The 17,728-nt window shown below is 48.7% G+C and overlaps 2 protein-coding genes across 4 annotated transcripts in view; both read left to right on the plus strand.

Moving 5' to 3' along the window:
* Positions 1-3,850, plus strand: part of ITGB3 (integrin subunit beta 3) — a 46,087-nt gene extending 42,237 nt beyond the window's left edge. For all 3 annotated transcript variants that reach the window (XM_038754677.1, XM_038754678.1, XM_038754679.1), the window contains 2 exons: positions 905-1,071; positions 2,304-3,850. In XM_038754677.1, coding sequence (XP_038610605.1) covers positions 905-1,071; positions 2,304-2,372 — 236 coding nt within the window. In that variant the 3' untranslated portion in view covers positions 2,373-3,850. The remainder of the gene's footprint in view (positions 1-904; positions 1,072-2,303) is intronic.
* A 10,901-nt stretch (positions 3,851-14,751) lies between these two features.
* EFCAB3 (EF-hand calcium binding domain 3) overlaps positions 14,752-17,728 on the plus strand; it is a 168,385-nt gene continuing 165,408 nt past the window's right edge. Inside the window, exon 1 of the mRNA XM_038754828.1 lies at positions 14,752-14,815. Coding sequence (XP_038610756.1) covers positions 14,779-14,815 — 37 coding nt within the window. The 5' untranslated portion in view covers positions 14,752-14,778. The remainder of the gene's footprint in view (positions 14,816-17,728) is intronic.

Consider the following 17,728-nt stretch of genomic DNA (forward strand, 5'->3'; position numbering starts at 1 on the left):
AAGTCAGAACCTAGTGACCTAGGGAGGGGTTAAGTGGGGAGAGATCTGGGGTTCAGTTCTGGGGGTTGCTTGGCAGTCAGGTGGGCTTGGGATTCAAGAGGTTAAACAAAATGGCCACCTCATTCTCCTTCAGCTGCCCGCCCAGGTTCAGAGGTTCTAGTGAACAACACACCTTGCCTTCACCCCAGCTCCCAGTCACCCTAGTCAGTTACCCCGGGACTTCAGGGAAGACCATCTCCTGCCCCAGTGCCTGCCAGATGGCAGGCCCGAATTTCTGAACCCCCAGTTTTCCAACCAGAGATGGTGATGGTGAACCTTTGAGGTTCATTTACCACCCTGGGGTAGCAATGATTCCCTAAAACAACCTTGCAAAGAAGTCAGTTGGTCATTCGCCTGGCAAGCAGTTTCAAGACTGTGGATTTTCCGGCCAATTTTTTTGGTGACAGGTCATGTTTCATGCTGATTTATGAGGCTGTGTCCACTCCGAGTGTGAAGGGGAGCAGGACTCCAATCCATGTTTCTAATGGGTCTATGCCCACAAGCAATATAAAAAGCTGGCCCTGGGCCTGGAGTGCCATCCTTGGCTGACTGGGCTACCCAAGGCAGAGGTGTATTTATTCACCCCCACCTCAGCCCTATCGCGCTGATGTCTTCATCTGTAACTTATTTATTTACATTATTGTCTGTCTCCCTCTCTAGACTGTAAGCTAACTGTGGGCAGGGATCATGTCTACCAACTCTATTACGTTGTAGACTACCAAGCTCCTCATGCAGAGCGCTGCACACAGTAACTGTTCCGTAAATACCACTGATTGATTCATTGATTATAACCTGGCTTGTTCTGTGCTCTCCTCCTCCCCCTTCCTCTCCCCCACTCCTTCTCTTCCTCCTCCCCCACTGGCAGACTGCCCCAAAGGCCCGGACATTCTGGTGGTCCTGTTGTCAGTGATGGCGGCCATCTTGTTCATCGGCCTGGCCACTCTGCTCATCTGGAAGCTCCTCATCACCATCCATGACCGGAGGGAGTTCGCCAAGTTTGAGGAGGAGAGGGCCAGAGCTAAGTGGGATACGGTGAGTGGGGAGAAGAAGGAGGGCCTGAGTAGGAAGTCCAAGACCCAGACCAGGGAGTGGGCCTCCAACTCAGCCAATCAATCAGTCATTAGCATTTATTGAGCTTTCTATGGCACGCAGTGCACTGTATTGAGCATTAGGGTGACTACGGTAGAGTTTGCAAGCACAATCCCTGCCCTCGGTGGGGACAGACACTAAAATAAATGACAGATAAGAGGAAGTAATAGAGTATATAGGATATAAACTGAAGTGAGGTCTTAAGCGTTTAGGAGTCATTATGTGTGCTGCTGTGGGAGTTGGGGACATTTGAAGGCATTTATTGAGCACTTACTGTGTGCAGAGCACTGTACTAAGTGCTTGGGAAGTACAAGTTGGCAACATTAGAGATAGTCCCTACCCAACAGTGGGCTCACAGTCTAAAAGGGGGAGACAGAGAACAAAACCAAACATACTAAAATAAAATAAATAGAATAGATATGTACAAGTAAAATAAATAAATAGAGTAATAAATATGTATAAACATATATACATATATACAGGTGCTGTGGGGAAGGGAAGGCACAGTCATTGTCCACAAGGGACTCACAGCTTAAGGATGAAGGAGAACAGGCATTGAATCCCTGTTTTGCAGAGGATGAAACTGAGGCACAGAGAAGTTAAGTGGCTTGCCCAAAGTCACAAAGCAGGCAAATGGCAGAGCTGGGATTAGAACCCAAGTCTCCTGACTCTCAGGCCCTTGCTCTTTCCATTTGGCCAGTTGTATTGGCTCTCTCTGGTTTCCAGGAAACCACAGGCTCGGGGCCTTCCCACCCCTTCTGCAAGCTGGCCTTGGTGTACAGTGCCCCATTCCAGGGTGGCAGCGATCCTGCCACCAAGAGTTCACCTGCATGGGGCCCCATGACTGCAGGGAGACCCCCAGGGGATGGCGAGGGGTTGGTGGGCAAAGGAAGGAGTGAGGTGTTTCCGGGTCTTTTCTGAATGCTGGGCCCCTGGGCTCTGGCCCTGCCCACTGATGTCCCAGTTCAGGCTACTCTCCTGGCTCCTCCCTTTGGGGGTCTGGCATTCTCCCCAATTAGTTTAGCAAGGTTGTGGTTCCAGACCTCAGATCCTGGGGGTCACTCAGCCCCCAGCCTGATGTGGCCGGGTCGGGGGGACTTGGGTGGCAGGCAAGGCTGGAGCCCTCCGCCCGGTCTGAGGCCCTCACCACTCTGTCGCTTTCTGTCTCCCTGCAGGCCAACAACCCTCTGTATAAAGAAGCCACATCCACTTTCACCAACATCACCTACCGGGAAAATTCGTAGCAACGGGCCCGTCGGCAGGGATGCTGGGGACCAGTGGGTCGCTGCTGTTTATCGAAGCGCCTCGCTGGGCAGCTGGTCGGAGACCACCGAGATCTTGCCTCGCTGTGTGTGTTTGTGTGTGTGTGTGTATGTCTGTGTGCTCGCATGTGCGTGTACACATATGTGTACGTCAGAGTCTGGGTGGGTAATTTAAAAGTGGGGGTCATCCCGGGGGCCCTCCAGCATCTCCAACCCTGCCTAGAGCCAGGTTCTCTTCTGTAGCTGGGCCTCTCTGCAGTCACAGAGGCTGGTCCACCCTTTCGGCTGCCAGACCAACTGCACCCTTCCCCTTTCTCTCTCCCTGGCCTCCTGGCCCCTGTTCCCTGCCTCTGGCCTCGGAGAGAGCCAGGCGTGAACTGAGTCAGCCTCATGGGAAGATGAGCCCCACAGGCCTGGGACCGACTCAGCCACTGGCGACCCGTGATGGAAACGGTTCTTTCACTCCCTCCATGCCCACCAGCATATGCGTCAACTCCGGATGGCACCCCCTGTCCTGGCTCCCCCTGCTCCTGTCCCTCCCTGACCTGAGCAGGCCTGACTGGAGGGTGAGGTGGTGGGGAGCTTCTCCCCAGTGTGGATCTCCGGGGATGATAACAGCTTCTCTGAGCCAGTAGCCTGGGCTCAGGGGACATCCTCTGGGGGTCCTGGGTTTGGGGAGAGTGTGACCCTTATCCTGCTCCAGTCTGGGCCCTCCCCTGCTGGGCAGCAGGTCTGTCCAGAGAACTGCTCCCACCGCTCCACCTCCCTCTCCTCCGGCCCCCACCTGGCAATGGGATTAGAAACTTTGGAAATTGGAGCTGGTTCCATGTTGCTCCCTGGAAGCAGACTTGCCCTTACTCTGAGAGAAAGAAGAGTGTTGTCTCAGTACTGGGCCTCTAGCCTGGGCCTCAGTGGTCTGCCCCTCGGGCTCTACCCCACCCAAAGGGTCTGGTCACTTTTACCTACCTCACAGGGGTGTTGGGAGGGGCTGTGTCTGACAGACCCCACTGCTACCTGAGGGCGGAACGGTATTCCTCCATTGGTCGCGTTGGATGGGGACTGGCCAGCTAATCCTGGCTCAGTTCCCAGCCAGAGCGGCCTGGTGCTGTTTTCTGGACATCCCCACCGCCCAACCTGGGCCCCTAGGCAAGATGGGTTCCCCTTGAGGGGAATGTTTGCTGAAATTACCTTTTGTTTTTGTGATTGTGGATGGAGAGCCAGCCGAGGGGGTGAAAGGCCTCCATGGGGATCAGGAAGCATCCTTAGATGAGTGGCCCCATTTGAAGGAGAGGTGGCCATTATAGTAGTGATGGAGGCATTGGATTCCTGTGGGAGAGGGGAATGGGCACCCTGTTCTTTCACCCCCTGCAATGGCAGCGCTGGGCCTGGCTTTCCTGAGGGAAGCGACAAAGCCTGGTGGAAATGGCACAGGGCTGGAAGTCAGGAAACCCAGATTCTAATCCTGGATCCATCCCTTGCCCTCCTGTGTGACTTTGGGTAAGTCACTTAACTTCTCAGGGCCTGAGTTTCCTCCATTATAAAATGGGGATAATATTTCTGCTCCCTCTCTCCCTGTGTTATAGACTGTGAGTCCCGTGTGGAACAGGGACTGTGTCTGATCTGATTGTATTTTATCAACCCTAGTGCTCAACCACAGTGCTTGACACATAGTAAGCGCTTAACAAATACCACAGTCATTCTTATTATTACTTTATGGATTGTTAAGTTCCCAATCACAGGGCTGCCTCAACTCCATCCTTTGAAGCAAAAGGCCCAGTTGAGGGCCCAGACAAACCCAGCAAGCTCAAGCACCGGGACGCTTAACTTACTAAGTTGTGCTCTGCTCAACTCTCCAAGGAGCTCAGTCGCTCTGTTGGGAGTGAGGGAATGTGATTGGCACATCAAAGTCTGATATGTGGTTGGCACGTCCAAGCAGAAGACAGCAGGGCCTCTGGAGTTGGGGGGGGGGGGGGGGGGCGGGGTCAGTTTCTTTGGAAGTTGTGGGTTTCCTTTCACAGCCTCCTCAGCTCTTAGCCAGTCACGCCTCACCTTCCTGCTCAGCGGCTGGGAGCTCTGCCTTTCTCAAATTCACTTGTTTGCTGCCTCTCAGGCCACCCTCACCACACCCACCCCCCACCCCAGCCCGCCCCCGCAATGGTGCAGAGCCATCTCGGGTCTGGGCGGGGGCTGCTGGAAGGAGGAGAGAGGATTGTGGGGCTCCACCTTTGGCCAGACCATCAAAAAGGGAGCGTGAGTGGGTGGAGGGATGAGGCAGTTTCTAAAAAATCCTTGGCTGCTGCTCAGAACAAGAATGACTGCAGTGTGGATGCAGCGGGACTCCGGATGGTTTAAAATGATAAATTGCATCAAACAGGGGAAAAAAGGAACTGTAGTTGAGACAAGGGGAGAATTATCTTCAAGTCTGGTTAGCAGCTCCTGGAGAGAGAGCAGCTGTATTCCTTCAGGGTCCTTCAGTTCCTGATCTCCTGGGTCCCTGTCACTCACGGATCTGCTGTGACATCTGGGATTCCCCACCATCGGCCTCTCCGCCTGTGACTTACATGTGCCAAAGAGATCCCAAGAGATATTTTCCCTCCAACTCTTCAAGATCCCAGGAAGGGAATGGGGGCACTTGGAACAGGCCTAAATTCTGAATATCATCCACCCATCAGAGTCCCCATGCAAGTCTTCCGTTTCCAGATGTTACACGGGAAGAGAGGTCTCACTCCCAAGTACCCCAAGTATCCCTCTAGACTGTAAACCCGTTGTGGGCAGGGACTGTCTCTCTTTATTGTTGTATTGTACTTTCCAAGCACTTAGTACAGTGCTCTGCACACAGTAAGCACTCAATAAATACGATTGAATAAATGAATGAATGAGACCCCTCTTGATTAGCCTTAATTCTATAAGTTACTCAAATGCTACTCTGGCTTCTTCACTGCCTACTCTGCTCAAGTTGTGCAACACTGAATTAAAATATTTTCCAAAACTAATTGGCCCAGCTCTATCATGAGTATCCGGTCTTATTTACTTTATTTATTTTCATTTGTGGGGGGAAAAGAATAAGTGTTGTTGATTCCCAGAATGATTACATGCTGTTGAACCAGAATCTGACTTCCAAATGAAAACAATTGTCAGTTGGCGTGGCTTCTGCAGTTCACAGCTGAGTTCCCTGCTTAAAGGCAGGCTACAAATGAGTGGATTATTACAGGCCCATGGACCAGAGAAGGTTAAAGGAAACTCTAATAGGGTCCTCTGTGGTTCTGTTTGGTCCCGTCTGTCACACATGGATTCCAGAACTGAAATCAACAGGCAGCATGGCCCAGTGGACAGAGCACAGGACTGGGAGTCAGAAGGACCTGGCTTCTAATCTCAGTTCCGCCACTTGTCTGATGTGTGACCGTGGGCAAGTCACTTCACTTCTCTTTGTCTCAGTCACCTCATCTGTAAAATGGGGTTAAGACTATGAGTCCAATGTGGGACATGGACTGTGTCCAACCCGATAATTTGTATCTACTCTAGAGCTTAGAACAGTGCCTGGCAATTTAATTAAAAAAGTAATTCCTGGGAGAGCAGTAGTAATAATATTAATAATATGGCATTTGTTAAACGCTTACTATGTGCCAAGCACTGTTCTAAGCACTGGGTGGGATACAAGATGATCAGGTTGTCCCAGGCAGGGCTCACAGTCTTAATCCCCATTTTACAGATGAGGTACCTGAGGCACAGAGAAGTGAAGTGAGTGGCCCAAAGTCACACTGCTGACAAGTGTACTACTTACTGAGGGACCACAGGGTGCAATGCACTGATCTAGGCGCTTGTGAAGGACGGAATCAAGAGGCGACTCATTCCGTTTTTACACCCTAGAGCTCACGGTCTCGCCCTTGTGAAATCACATCTCCTCTGGAAAGACATCCCTGAGTAAGCTCTCATCTCCCGCCACAGTTCCCCCCACAACTGCCATGGAAGCATTTCTGCATCACGTAAGCATTTGGGTACCTCTTCTCCTAACGTCTTCATCCAGGGAGCCCTTATATACAGATCTTTAAATTATGTTTTCTCTATTTGTAGTTCATTTTGATGCCTCTCATTCCTATTTTTTTTAAATGGTAGTTCTTAAGTGCTCACTATGTTCTAGGCACTGTACTAGATTGAAAGCTCCTCAAAAGCAGCAATCATGCCTACCAACTCTATTCTACTCTCCCAAGTGCTTACTACAGTGCTCTGCTCTGAGTAAGCACTTGAAAAGTGTTGATTGATCGATCCATTAATGGGGCGGGGGGGTGTCGGAGAGAGAAACGTAAAAATATTTACAATAGAGTGAAGACTGGGTTGACTGCATTTCAGCTGTCTCAGTAGTAGTAGTAGCCATAGTAATAGTATTTGGCCCACCTCCTCCAGGAGGCCTTCCCAGACTGAGCTCCCTTTTTCCTCTCCTCCTCCCCATCCCCCCCCGCCCTACCTCCTTCCCCTCCCCGCAGCACCTGTATATATGTTTGCACAGATTTATTTACTCTCTTTATTTTACTTGTTCATATTTACTATTCTATTTATTTTGTTAATGACATGCTTCTAGCTTTACATCTATTTATTCTGATGACTTGACACCTGCCCACATGTTTTGTTTTGTTGTCTGTCTCCCCCTTTTAGACTGTGAGCCCGTTGTTGGGTAGGGACCGTCTCTATATGTTGCCAACTTGTACTTCCCAAGCACTTAGTACAGTGCTCTGCACCCAGTAAGTGCTCAATAAATATGATTGAATGAATGAATGAATTCACTCTGTTAAGCGCTTGGCAAGTACAGAAGAGATAAATCCCCTGCCTAGAAGGTGGTTCTGCTCCCAGCAACCAGACCTGCCAGAATTCCTACCCTGCCTGTACCCAACCCCATTCTTGACCTTACTTATGCCCTCAGCCCTGATCCCTCATGATAATAACAATAATTATGATATTTAAGTGATCACTATGTGAAAAGCACTGTTCTAAGCACTAGGGTAGAGACAAATTAATCAGGATGGATAGTTCCTGTCCACATGGTGCTCACAGTCTAGGGGAAAGGGAGAACAGGAATTAAAACCCCATTTTACAGATAAGGAAACTTAGTCAAAGAGAAGTGAAATGACTTGCCCAAGATCACATAGCAGGTAAGTGGCAGACTTGGAATTAGAACTCAGGTCCTCTGAGTACCAGGCCTGGGTCTTTCCACTAGGCCTCCCTGCTTTTCCTCCTCCCCACTTAAAACAAATGATTTGAGCAAATCCTTAGCAAAGGGAATATTTTTTCTTAAAGCTGTTCTAGTTGATAACCCTTGGGTGGGTCCTTAGCCTTCCAGAAAGGCAAGTCATTATCAGTTCTCACACCTTTCTCGGTCTATTTATTCTCCTGATATTGGTTGGAGTTCAGATTCATACCCGAAGAAAGTATCCCTGAGCAATTCCAAAAAGGGAAGAAATTGGATAGGTTCCAGAATTTCTAAATTTCTCATTCCAGCCATGGTCTTCATGGACTTTTTCACTCTGTTGCCCGAAATGAGTACTCTGCCCTAACCTCCCCCTTTTCGCAGTGCATTAGTTTCCTCATTTCTAACGGCATTTGCTAGTTGAGCTTTTCTCGTACAGTTTAATCAATCAACAGTATTATCTGAGCACCTACTGTGCTCAGAATACCGTAGTAAGCCTTTGGAAGAGCACAGTAGACTTAGTGGGCATTATCCCTGCCCTCAAAGAAACATGGGGAGACACACCAAAATAAATTTCAGATAGGAGGAAGTAATAGTGTAGAAAGATATATACAAAGTGGTAGGGGGGAGGTTTGAGTACTTAAGTACTAAGGTGAGCCGGAAGTGCTAAAATAGCAGTTGGGGGAAATGGAAGCAGGAGGGAGTGATGAGAAATCAATCAATCAATCAATCAATCGTATTTATTGAGCGCTTACTATGTGCAGAGCACTGTACTAAGCGCTTGGGAAGTACAAATTGGCATCACATAGAGACAGTCCCTACCCAACAGTGGGCTCACAGTCTAAAAGGGGGGAGACAGAGAACAGAACCAAACATACCAACAAAATAAAATAAGTAGGATAGAAATGTACAAGTAAAATAAATAAATAGAGTAATAAATATGTACAACCATATATACATATATACAGGTGCTGTGGGGAAGGGAAGGAGGTAAGACGGGGGATGGAGAGGGGGACGAGGGGGAGAGGAAAGAAGGGGCTCAGTCTGGGAAGGCCTCCTGGAGGAGGTGAGCTCTCAGTAGGGCCTTGAAGGGAGGAAGAGAGCTAGCTTGGCGGATGGGCAGAGGGAGGGCATTCCAGGCCCGGGGGATGACGTGGGCCGGGGGTCGATGGCGGGACAGGCGAGAGCGAGGTACAGTGAGGAGATTAGTGGTGGAGGAGCGGACGGTGCGGGCTGGGCAGTAGAAGGAGAGAAGGGAGGTGAGGTAGGAGGGGGCGAGGTGATGGACAGCCTTGAAGCCCAGGGTGAGGAGTTTCTGCCTGATGCGCAGATTGATCGGTAGCCATTGGAGGTTTTTGAGGAGGGGAGTAATATGTCCAGAGCGTTTCTGGACAAAGATAATCCGGGCAGCAGCATGAAGTATGGATTGAAGTGGAGAGAGACACGAGGATGGGAGATCAGAGAGAAGGCTAGTGCAGTAGTCCAGACGGGATAGGATGAGAGCTTGAATTAGCAGGGTAGCGGTTTGGATGGAGAGGAAAGGGCGGATCTTGGCAATGTTGCGGAGCTGAGACCGGCAGGTTTTGGTGACGGCTTGGATGTGAGGGGTGAATGAATGAATTGAATGAATCAGGAAAGAAATGAATCAGGAATGAATGAATGAAATGAATTCAGAAATGAATCAGGAAAGCCCTCCTGGGGAAATGGGATTTCAAGAGGGCTTTTAAGATGAGGAGGGCAGAAATCTGCTCAATGGGAAGTTTCAAGGAAGAGGAGTAAGTTTTTGGAAGGAACTGAAAATGAGATGAGCTCAGGTTTGGGTTAAGAGTCTGTTTCTGTGAGTTCTATCTAGGGGTGGTGATAGGGACACAATAAGCACTGGAAAAAAGGAGCAGCTGCTCCCTGACCCTCTGCCCTTGGGCATGGTGGGTGGGGGGGCATGGGCATTTTGTGAATCAATCAATGGTATTTATTAAGCACTCACTATGTGCAGAGGCCTTTCCTGATCAAATCCCCACCTCCCATTGGCCCCTTTAGCACTTAGGCTTATATCAATGTATTTATTCCTTTCATTAATTTATAATTATAATGATTATTACATTTATTAAGTACATACTATAGCCTAGGCACCGGGTTAGATATAAGATTATCAGATTCGACATGGTTACTGTCCCACCTGGGACTCACATTTTATCTTCTCCCCAATTTACAGAAGTGGAAACTGAGGCTCATAGAAATTCAGTGATTTGCTCAAGGTCATAGAGTGGGCCAGTGGTTGAGTGGGAACTAGAACCCGAGTCTCCTAACTCCCAGACCCCTGCTCTTTCCACTAGATTACATTGCCTCCTTTCTTTTCCTCAGGTTTGCAGTTATCATTTGCATCTGTAATTTTCCTCCCCCTGCTCTTACTGCATGCATACAATTTCTACCTGCCACCTGCCTCTCTCCCTCATCAGGTTGTAAATTAATCATGGGGAAGAACCCTGTCATGTGCTTTTATTGCACTCTCCCAAGCACCCAAGTTCAGTGGTCTACACAAAGTATGCACTCAACAGTAGACACTGAAATTCCCTTCCATCCAAACTGCTACCACATTAATCCAGGCACTCATTTTATCCCTCTTTGATTACTGCATCAGCCACCTTGCTGACCTCCCTGTCTCCTGTCTCTCCTCATTCCAGTCCATATTTTAGAGCAGTAGCATGGTTTAGTGGAAAGAGCATGGGGTTCTGTCAGAGGACAAGGGTTCTAACCCGGATCTGCCATTCGTCTGCTGTGTGATCTTGAGCAAGCCACTTAACTTCTCTATGACTCAGTTGCCTCATCTGTAAAATGGGGATTAAGACTGAGTCCCACGTGGGACAATCTGATTACCTTGTATTTGCCCCAGCGCTCAGAATAGTGCTTGGCACATAGCACTTAAATACCACAAATACCATAATTATTATTTGCTCTGCTGCGTGGATCACTTTCCTACTAATACATTCAGTCCATGTTTCCCCACTCCTCAAGAACCTCCAGTGGTTTTCCATCCACTTCCACATCAGACACTCCTTACCATCAGCTTTGAAGCATTCAATCACCTTGCCCCTTTTTCCTTTACTTCCCTTTTATTCATTCATATTTATTGAGCGCTTACTGTGTGCAGAGCACTGTACTGATTGGGAAAGTATAGTACAACACTAAACAGGCACATTCCCTGCCCTCAAGGAGCCGCTCTCCTACTACAACCCAGCCCACACATTTCTCTCCTCTAATGCCAACCTAGTAACTGTACCTCGATCTTGTCTATCTCACCGCTGACCTCTCCCCTACGACCAGCTTCTGGCCTGGAATGCACTCCCCTTTCATATCTGGCCTGGAATGCCCCTGGCCTGGAATGCCCTCCCTCCGCACATCCGCCAGGCTAGCTCTCTTCCTCTCTTCAAGACCCTACTGAGAGCTCACCTCCTCCAGGAGGTCTTCCCAGACTGAGCCCCCTCTCCCCCTCCCCACCCCCGCCTTATCTCCTTCCCCTCCCCACAGCACCTATATATATGTATATATGTTTGTACGTATTTATTACCCTATTTATTTATTTTATTTGTACATTTTTATTCTATTTATTTTATTTTATTTTGCTAATACGTTTGGTTTTGTTATCTGTCTCCCCCTTCTAGACTGTGAGCCCACTGTAGGGTAGAGACCATCTCTATATGTTGCCAACTTGTACTTCCCAAGCGCTTAGTACAGTGCTCGGCACACAGTAAGAGCTCAATAAATACGACTGAATGAATGAATGAATGAATATCTGACAGATGATGACTCTCCCCACCTTCAAAGCCTTATTGAAGGCACACCTCCTCCAAGAGGCCTTCCTGACTAAGCCCTTATTTCCTCTTCTCCCACTCCCTTCTTGAAAACTCCTGCATTTGGATTTGCACTGTTTATTCACCCCCCCTTCAGTCCCACAGCACATTTGTTCATATCCATAATTTATTTATATTCATGTCTCTATTCCCCTCTAGACCATAAGCTTGTTGTGGGAAGGGAACATGTCTACCAATTCTACTATGCTCTTCCAAGAGCTTAGTTTAGTGCTCTGCACACAGAAAGCGCTCAATAAATAGGATTGACTGATTGATTGATTGATTAAGTTTTTGACGTTGACGATCTGAGCCTCACACTAACAGAGCCATCTCCTGGTCATTTGGGCTAATTGCAAGCACGTTGTTATGCTATTGATCAGGATAATTTGGCTTAGAAACAATTGTGCAAAATGTAGCATTCAATCATTCATTCATTCATTTAATCTTATTTATTGTGCACTTCCTGTGTGCAAAGCACTGTACTAAGCGCTTGGGAGAAAACAATATAACACAAATAAAACCAGACACATTCTTGCCCACAACAAGCTTGCAGTCTAGAGAGGGAGACAGACATTAATATAAATAAATAGATAAATACATTACAGATATGTACAGATTTAATAATAATAATAATGGTATTTTTAAGCGCTTTCTATGTGCCAAGCACTGTTTTAAGCACTGGGTTAGATACAGGATAATCAGATTGTCCCACGTGGGGCTCACACTTTTAATCCCCATTTTACAGATGAGGTTACTGAGGCACAGAGAAGTTAAATGACTTGTCCAAGGTCACAGAGCAGACAAGTGGCGGAGCCAGGATTAGAACCCACGTCCTCTGACTCCCAAGCCTGTGCTCTTTCCACAAAGACATGCTGCTTCTCAGTATATACATACATACACGCTGTGGGGATGGGAGAGAGGATGAATGAAGGAGCAACTAAGAATGGCCCAGAAGGGAATGGAAGGGGAAGAAGGCTTAGTCAGGGAAGGCTTCTTGTAGGAGATGTGCCTTCAATAAGACTTGAAATGTGTGTATGTTGGGGGTGGGGGGGGGAGAGAAATTATCTTCCTGATATGAGGAAGGAGGGAGTTCCATGCCAGAGGTAGGATGTAGGCAAGAGGTCGGAGGCAAGATAGACAAGACTGAAGTACAGTGAGAAGGTTAGCATTAGAGGAACCAAGAGTTCAGGCTGGGTTGAGTAGGAAAGTAGCGAGGTGAGGTAGGAGGGGGCAAGGTGATTAAGTGCTTTAAAGCCAATGGTGAGGAGTTTTTGTTTGATGCGGAGGTGGATGGGCAACCACTGGAGTGTCTGGAGTGGGGAAACATGGTCTGAACGTTTTTGAAGGAAAATGATATAGGCAGCAGAATGGAGTATGGACTGGCATGGGGAGAGATAGGAGGCAGGGAGGTCAGCAAAGAGGCTGATAGAATAATCAAGGCAGAATAGTATAAGTACTTGCATTAATGTGGTAGCATTCCAGAAAAGGTCACTCTGGTGGCAAAGAGGAAGTCCAAACAAGGACTAGGATACAGTTCCTGCCATACTCCCTTCTCCGCACATTGCTTCTCTCCCTGAAGGATTAAAAAAACATTAGATCAATCAGTGGTATTTATTGAGCACTGTGTGCATAGTACTGTACTAAGTGCTTCTAGATCAATCAACCAATGGTATTTATGGAGCACTAACTGTGCAGAGCATTGTACTTAGTGCTTGGAAGACTGTGTATAATAGTGTGTCAGGATGGCTGAGTGGTCTAAGGTGCCAGACTCAAGTTGTCACTTTCCTTAGCTGGGGCTTCTGTTTTTTTTTTTTTTACCACATTAGTACAACCACGCATCCTGTCCCGACTGGATTACTGCATCAGCCTCCTTTCTGACCTCCCAACCTCCTGTCTCTCCCCACTTCAGTCCACACTTCACTCTGCTGACCGGATTATCTTTCTACAGAAAAGTTCTGGGCATGTCACCCCCCTCCTCAAAAATCTCCAGTGGTTGCCTATCAACCTCCACATCAAACAAAAACTCCTCATTATTGGCTTCAAAGCTCTCCATCACCTTGCCCCTTCTTACCTCACCTCCCTTCTCTACTACTGCATCCCAGCCCGCACACTCCGCTCCTCTGGTGCTAACCTTCTCACTGTGCCTTGTTCCCACCTGTCCCGCCGTCAAACCCTGGCTTACGTCCCCCCCCCCCCCCCCCCCCCCCCCGTGTCATGGAACGCCCTCCCTCCTCAAATCTGCCGAACAATCACTCTTCCCCACTTCAGAGCCCTACTGAAGGCTCACCTCCTCCAGGAGGCCTTCCCAGATTAAGTCCCCCTTTTCCTCAGCTCCCCCTCCCTTACGCGTCACCTCGACTTGCTCCCTTTGCTCTTCCCCCCTCCCCGCTCCACAGCACTTACGTATATATGCATATATCTATAATTCTATTTATTTATATTGATGCCTGTTTACTTGTTTTGATGTCTGTCTCCACCCCCCACCCCCATCTCTGTCTAGACTGTAAGCCTTGTGTGGGCAGGGATTGTCTCTCTTTATTGCTGAATTGTACTTTCCAAGCACTTAGTGTAGTACTCTGCAAACAGTACACCCTCTATAAATTCGATTGAATGAATGAATGAATATTACTGGGGCAAACAAAAGCCAGAAAGTAGAATGTGAATAGAAAAGCAGGCTCGGGAGTCATAGGGCCTGGGTTCTAATCCTAGATCTGCCATTTATAATAATAGGATTTGTTAAGTGCTTACCTTGAGCCAAGAACTGTTCTAAGCGCAGGGGTAGATAGAAGGTAATCAGGTTGCCCCACGTTGGGTTTACAGTCTTAATCCCCATTTTCCAGATGAGGAAACTGAGGCACAGAGAAGTTAAGTGACTTGCCCAAAGCCACACAGCTGATAAGTGGCGGAGTCTGGATTAGAACCCACAACTTCAGACTCCCAAACCCGGGCTCTTTCCACTAAATTAGGCCGCTTCACCATACCCACCCCTAGCTGACTCAGGCAGCTCTCCTTGGCCCCCCCGAAGATGCTCCTACAGGAGCGAACCCTCGCTAGTCCCCGAGGTGTCCGTCAGGATCAAGAACCCCTCATTGGCGGTGGAGCACGAAGTGGGCATCCCTTGTTCTCCAATGGTCTCTGTTCGTCGCTCTTAGTCCCTCCTCCAACGGTCCTTTGATCTCTGCCTCGTGGCCCGCTCGCCCCTCTTCGGGCCACGTGGCCTGGGGGGCGGGAGGAGCCTTCACGCTGAGATGTGGGGCACCTCGGACAGTGGAGGCCATAAGGCAGCCTAAATCTCCCTCCCCTCGCCTCAGCGGAGCTCAACCCAGACCCAGGTTTGGAGCAACATGGAGGGGAAGGAACGATGAGGAGGAACATTTTGCCTTTGGGCGGGTCTCCAGGTTAGAAGCCGGAGCCCCGGTTTCTATCCTAATCCTCCTCGACCTCTCAGCTGCCTCTGACACTGTGGACCACCCCCTTCTCCTCAACACACTATCCAACCTTGGCTTCACAGACTCTGCCCGCTCCTGGTTCTCCTCTTATCTCTCCGGCCGTTCATCTCAGTCTCTTTTGCGGGCTCCTCCTCCCCCTCCCATCCCCTTACTGTAGGGGTTCTTCAGGGGTCAGTTCTAGGTCCCCTTCTGTTCTCTATCTACACTCACTCCCTCGGTGACCTCATTCGCTCCCACGGCTTCAACTATCATCTCTACGCTGATGACACCCAAATCTACATCTCTGCCCCTGCTCTCTCTACCTCCCTCCAGGCTCGTATCTCCTCCTGCCTGCAGGACATCTCCATCTGGATGTCTGCCCGCCATCTAAAACTCAACATGTCCAAGATCGAACTCCTTATCTTCCCTCCCAAACCCTGCCCTCTCCCTGACTTGCCCGTCACTGTTGACGGCACTACCATCCTTCCCGTCTCACAAGCCCGCAACCTTGGTGTCATCCTGGACTCCGCTCTCTCGTTCACCCCTCACATCCAATCCGTCACCAAATCCTGCCGGTCTCACCTCCGCAACATTGCCAAGATCCGCCCTTTCCTCTCCATCCAAACCGATACCCTATTCGTTCAATCTCTCATCCTATCCTGACTGGATTACTGCATCAGCCTCCTCTCTGATCTCCCATCCTCCTGTCTCTCCCCACTTCAATCCATACTTCACACCGCTGCCTGGATCGTCTTTGTGTTGAAACGCTCTGGGCATGTTACTCCCCTCCTCAAAAATCTCCAGTGGCTACCAATCAACCTACGCATCAGGCAAAATCTCCTCACCTTCGGCTTCAAGGCTCTCCATCCAGTGGCTACCAATCAACCTACACATCAGGCAAAAACTCCTCACCCTCGGTTTCAAGGCTCTCTATCACCTCACCCCCACCTACCTCACCTCCCTTCTCTCCTTCTACAGCCCAGCCTGCACCCTCAGCTCCTGTGCTGCTAACCTCCTCACTGGGCCTCGTTCTCGCCTGTCCCGCCGTCGACCCCCGGCCCACGTCCTCCCCCTGGCCTGGAATGCCCGCCCTCCCTCCGCACATCCGCCAAGCTAGCTCTCTTCCTCCCTTCAAAGCCCTACTGAGAGCTCACCTCCTCCAGGAGGCCTTTCCAGACTGAGCCCTCTCCTTCCTCTCCCCCTCCTTCCCCCCCACTTTACCTCCTTCCCCTCCCCACAGCACCTGTATATATTTATATATGTTTGTACATATTTATTACTCTATTTATTTATTTTATTTGTACATATTTATTCTATTTATTTTATTTGGTTTATATGTTTTGTTTTGTTGTCTGTCTCCCCCTTCTAGACTGTGAGCCTGCTGTTGGGTAGGGACCGTTTCTATATGTTGCCAATTTGTACTTCCCAAGTGCTTAGTACAGTGCTCTGCACACAGTAAGCGCTCAATAAATACGATTGAGTGAATGAATGAACGAATGAAGCAGCCTGGGGATGCCCCGAGGCAGCAAACAGAGCTCAATGCATGCGGGCTCTGTGTTAGAGACCAGGCCGTGCTCACCTCCCTGATCCAGGGCACAAGCCTCAGGAGGGGAAGGGAAATGATATTATTATTATTATTAAGTGCCGTCCAGTCGTTTTCGATTCATAGCGGCTCCGTGGATACACTTTCTCCATTCATTCATTCAATCATATGTATTGAGTGCTTACTGTGTGCAGAGCACTGTACTAAGCAGAATGTCCTGTCCTCTGCCATAATCCGCAAACTTTCTAATGGTTCTTCCGTTGTTGTTGTTACGGTCTCCATCTATCTGGCTGCCGGTCTGCCTCTTCTGACTTTTCCCTGGACTTTTCCTAGCATTAGTGTCTTCTCCAGAAAATTAGCCCTCCTGATTATGTGGCCAAAATATGCTAATCTAAGTCGAGTCATTTGGCCTTCCAAAGACCACTTTGTTTTAATATGCTCCCAGATCCATTTGTTTGTTTTTCGGGCAGTCCATGGTATTCACAAAAGCCTTCTCCAACACCACATTTCAAAAGAATCAATGTTCTTTGTCACCGGAAACACCATAGGGTTGAAAATTTGTATTTTTGTGGCAACTGTTACAACAGCACATTTCATGACTTTTTCCAGGCTCCTCTTAGCAAGTCTTTTTAGCTTTAATCTTTGGCGTATGTTTTGGCTACTAGTTCCTTTGTAAGCATTCAATAAATATGATTGTTTGGAAATGGGAAAGGGGAGAGTTTAAGAAGTAGCATGGCCTAGTGGAAAGAGCACGAGCCTGGGAGTCAGAAGGACTTGGGTTTTAATTCCAGCTTCACCACGGGTCTGCTGTGTGAGCTTAAGTCTCTTCACTTCTTTGGGCAGTGTGGCTCAGTGGAAAGAGCACGGGCTTTGGAGTCAGAGGTCATGGGTTCAAATCCCAGCCCCGCCAATTGTCAGATGTGTAACTTTGGGCAGGTCACTTCACTTCTCTGTGCCTCAGTTACCTCATCTGTAAAATGGGGATTAAGACTGTGAGCCCCCTGTGGGACACCTGATTACCTTCTAACCTCCCAGTGTGTAGAACAGTGCTTGGCACATAGTAGGCACATAATAAATGCCATTATTATTATTATTATTATTATCTGTAGAATGGATATTAAAGGTGTAAGCCCCGTGTGGGATGGGGCCCATGTCCAATGTGATTTGCTCATGTCTACCCCAGTGCTTAGTAATAATAATAAATAATGACAGTATTTCTTAAATGCTTACTATGTGCAAAGCACTGTTCTAAGTGCTTGGGGGATACAAGGTAATCAGGTTGTCCCACGTGGGGCTCACAGTCTTAATCCCCATTTTACAGATGAGGGGACCGAGGCCCG

Source organism: Tachyglossus aculeatus, chromosome 11 (assembly GCF_015852505.1).
Source record: "Tachyglossus aculeatus isolate mTacAcu1 chromosome 11, mTacAcu1.pri, whole genome shotgun sequence".
NCBI lineage: Eukaryota > Metazoa > Chordata > Mammalia > Monotremata > Tachyglossidae > Tachyglossus > Tachyglossus aculeatus.